This window comes from Poecilia reticulata, linkage group LG14 (genome assembly GCF_000633615.1).
Source record: "Poecilia reticulata strain Guanapo linkage group LG14, Guppy_female_1.0+MT, whole genome shotgun sequence".
Lineage (NCBI taxonomy): Eukaryota > Metazoa > Chordata > Actinopteri > Cyprinodontiformes > Poeciliidae > Poecilia > Poecilia reticulata.
This window is the reverse complement of record NC_024344.1, coordinates 3,214,030-3,217,753: the sequence shown is the minus strand read 5'-3', so window position 1 is coordinate 3,217,753 and position 3,724 is coordinate 3,214,030. Positions and strand designations below refer to the sequence as shown.

The 3,724-nt window shown below is 41.0% G+C and overlaps 1 protein-coding gene across 1 annotated transcript in view; it reads left to right on the top strand.

The window, feature by feature from the left end:
- LOC103475696 (actin filament-associated protein 1-like 1) overlaps positions 1-3,724 on the top strand; it is a 15,269-nt gene that overhangs the window by 10,572 nt on the left and 973 nt on the right. Inside the window, exons 7-13 of the mRNA XM_008427500.2 lie at positions 531-686; positions 985-1,199; positions 1,915-2,060; positions 2,164-2,245; positions 3,112-3,220; positions 3,408-3,575; positions 3,714-3,718. Of these exons, the coding sequence (XP_008425722.1) occupies positions 531-686; positions 985-1,199; positions 1,915-2,060; positions 2,164-2,245; positions 3,112-3,220; positions 3,408-3,575; positions 3,714-3,718 (881 nt within the window). The remainder of the gene's footprint in view (positions 1-530; positions 687-984; positions 1,200-1,914; positions 2,061-2,163; positions 2,246-3,111; positions 3,221-3,407; positions 3,576-3,713; positions 3,719-3,724) is intronic.

Here is a 3,724-nt window from a genome sequence, read left to right as displayed (position 1 = left end):
GAAAAAGTTATAAGAAAACACACATATGCTTTCAAGGGACTGATCAAAAGCAAAATAAATATTTTTGTTTTTCTGTCCTCTGAATTCGGAAGGAAACACCCAGGATATACACGATGGATAAGTCAAACAAAGTCATGTTGTTTCAGTGTTGTTTACTGATTGAGCAACGCTGAGCCTGAAGAGACATGAGAGAGAGAAAGGGAGAGACAGGAAGCGAGACACGAGCAGATATGACATCCTTCCTGTTCTTTTCCTCTAATTGTCTCTCACTGACATCATAGGAAGCTGGACGAACAGACTGCTGCTGCACCTGGTCCATTCACAATAAACGTGCAAACACACTGGAATCGTCTCAGCTCATCAGACATGTTCCCGAAATGCTTGATTTACATCAAACTCTCCAATTAGCTTGATTATTCGTATCAACATTTTATTGTTATCTCTTTGTATTTTTGATGCAGAAAGTGTTGAGTTATATTAATATGAACCACTGACAGCTGATAGTCACTGAGTGACATGTTTGGTTTCAGACAGAGCGAAGCGGGGCGCGTTCTCAGAGCTGACGGGGTCGATGAGCCGAGCAGCGGGAAAGAAAATCAATCGAATCATCACTTTCTCCAAAAAGAAGCCTCCGTTACCAGGAGACCCTCCCTCATCTTCTGGGCACCATGACAACCCCCGCTGTGGTGAGGACACAATCTCAGCATGCCAGATGATCGCCTGGTCGATTCTCATTTACTGACGATTTGACCTTACATTTGCACTTTTTTTTTATTTTATTAAAAGGGGATTAAGAAATCAGAAATTTGATTGACTATACTGCAATTTAAAGRAATGCATGAGATAAATTAACCAAAATGTGGCCCAGCACTTTCCTCAGGAACAGGTAGACATTCTTACAAAGTGCTGAGGATGTTCAATGTGGTGCCGTAGATTAATAGGCAGATGCAGCTTATCTGACACAAAGTCTTTTCCCCTCCACAGGTTATCTCAGTGTGTGTCTCAGCGGCTGCTGGAAGGAGCGCTGGTGTGTTCTCCGAGGTGGAAACCTGTACCTGCAGAAGGATCCCGGCGACCAGCGGCCTCCAGTCATTGTGGTGCCTCTTAAAGGGGCGGAGGTGGTGCCTGGGGGCCTCGGACCCAAACATCCCTTCTCATTTCATATCATGCAAGCGGGCAATGAGCTTGCAGCTTTAGAGGTAAAATTCTTATATTTGGGATATCGATTTTACTTTTCTTGTATGTCATGGAATAGGGCTGGATGATGTGGCTGATAAACTTATCACAATATGAGCGTTTCATATCAGYCCATATTGATAATTGTCGATAATTATTGATTCATTTTTTGTTTAAATATCTCAAATACTGCCAAACTGGTGGCGTGACCAATTTGTTTTAGTTTTTATTTGTACACATGAGACCACCAGTGCAGTGGTCTCTTCATTTTTCCAGAGCTGGATATTTTTACCTGTTTTATTTTATGAATCTTAAGTGAGAAATTTACCTTATAATTAGTGAATTGTGACTTATCAGTTTATTTTGGTAACAAGTCTGCTGCTCTTTTAAACGTAACATGTTTAATTCATACATATTTATAATGGCATCATTTGTTTTGCTATTTTAGGCGCTCTATTTATGTTACGTTAAAATGGTTTGACATGTTTATGTGTTAGATTCTCGTTAAATCTGGTAAAGTTAGTTATAAAAGTCTGTTTTCTCTACACTGAAGCAGCTGTAAAACATCTCAAACAGCTTTTTATCTGCCATAGGAATTTATATGTAGGTGGACTGATGAGTTTTTCACAACTTTCCTCATATCATCATAGATCCAGATGGGAAATAAAGTTWGTGYGTGTACAGATCAGCCAAAAASATTTTTTTTTAAATCAAGATATTTATATTTCTATCCATTAGGCGAGCTCCTCTGAAGATCTTGGCCGCTGGCTGGGCATTTTGTTTGCCGAGACCGGCAGCGGCACCCTCCCTGAAGAGCTGCACTACGACTACATCGACGTGGACACACTCACCGACATACGGCAAGCTGCCAGACACTCCTTCTTGTAAGTCACTTCTATCTGTGCTCCTRCATGCGCTTACCAAGAACTTCCTTCCCTTGGAGTGTAACTTCAGTAGTAACTGTCCCTCTATTCTTTCCTCCTGCAGGTGGGCTACAACCACTGCTACTTCCTCCAGCAGTGCATCAATAGATTCCAGAACGTATGACGAAGTGTACGAAAGCATTGCGGTGAGACAACATGAAACTGTTTTTATGACATAATCTGAACAGGCTTTAGGGATTTTTTTAAAACATCACCAAACCAACCTGGCTTTTATTGAAGAAGTYCTTTGTAAATAAACWAMATTTTTTGGGAAGCTGAGTTTAATTTCACTCGCCTTACGCTGACAAAACTGCTGTCAGACTTAAACGGAACGCGTCTGACAACATGATTGAGGCCAAAAGACTTTAARAGAAGTTTAAATACAGATGAAAAACATTGTCACTGACATATATCTGTCTGGAAARAGTAACAGAGTAATTTCTCAGGCTTTGGGACTCCATCAAACCACAGTAAGAGACTTTAACCATAAGTAGAGAAAAGATGCTGAGGCAGCAAAGCCCCAGTTGTTGGAATTGATGGAGCAATGAATTTTGCTCTGTACCTTAAAACCCTGAAAGAAAATGTCTGAACATTATTTAACATCAACAGCACCTGCAGTCTGGAAGCCATCAGCAAGTTTGAATGTCTGAAAGAATGAAACTTGGTTTAATGACCATTATTACCTCTTTTACATCTGTTCATACTGATTTAGAATAAGTTTTAAGAGAAACTTATTTTCTMCAACTAAATATCTAAAGTTTGCATTTTTAATTTACTTGTATTCTGACTGTTTGATCTAAAATTTCATTAACAAAAAAAAAACAAAAAAAGCAGAAGAAATCTGTAACGGGACAAATGCTGTAGGTTTTATCATAAATTTTGATTGCAACCCGTTGGGCTTTGTTTCTCTCCAGCTGGTAAAAGTCCTTTGCTTTGCACTGTAAGGTAAAAACAATAAAATTCATAATGAAAAGTCACTAAAACTATTAATCTTTTTTTTTTTTTAATGTAGGACGAAGATATCGAGAGCAAAACAGGTCAGGTGAGACGTCATGCCTCCTTCTCCAGCAGGGACTCAGAGAAAACCGAACAACAGGCCACCATCAAGAGGCACGCCTCCAGTGAGTCACCTTTCATTTCATAATTCATTGGCCTTGCTGCATAAAATTTTGATGGGAGAAAATGTTGCCACAGCTGGCTCTCTCCTCCAGGTCATGATGGCTGGATGACTGATACCACGTCTTCCCTCGGTGCATTACCAGAATTGCTCTGCCTATTCAAATGCCTGTTCATTTATTTCCCCCTTAGATGTAAATCCGTACGGCCGCTATGGGAAGATGCGCGCAGAGGAAGACGCCAGACGGTACCTGAGGCAGAAAGAGGAGCTGGAGAAGCAAAAGGAGGAGCTGAGAAACACCCTGATCTCCCTCCGYAGGGAGAAGAAGGAGGTGAAGGAGCAAATGAAGAGTGACACAGGTCAGGCAGACATCAGACAGCACTGCTTAGACGCCTGCTTTGGATTGACTCCAATTCTCAGCGTGTGTGTGTGTGTGTGTGTGTGTGTGTGTGTGTGTGTGTGTGTGTGTGTGTGTGTGTGTGTGTGTGTGTGTGTAGGTGATGCTATG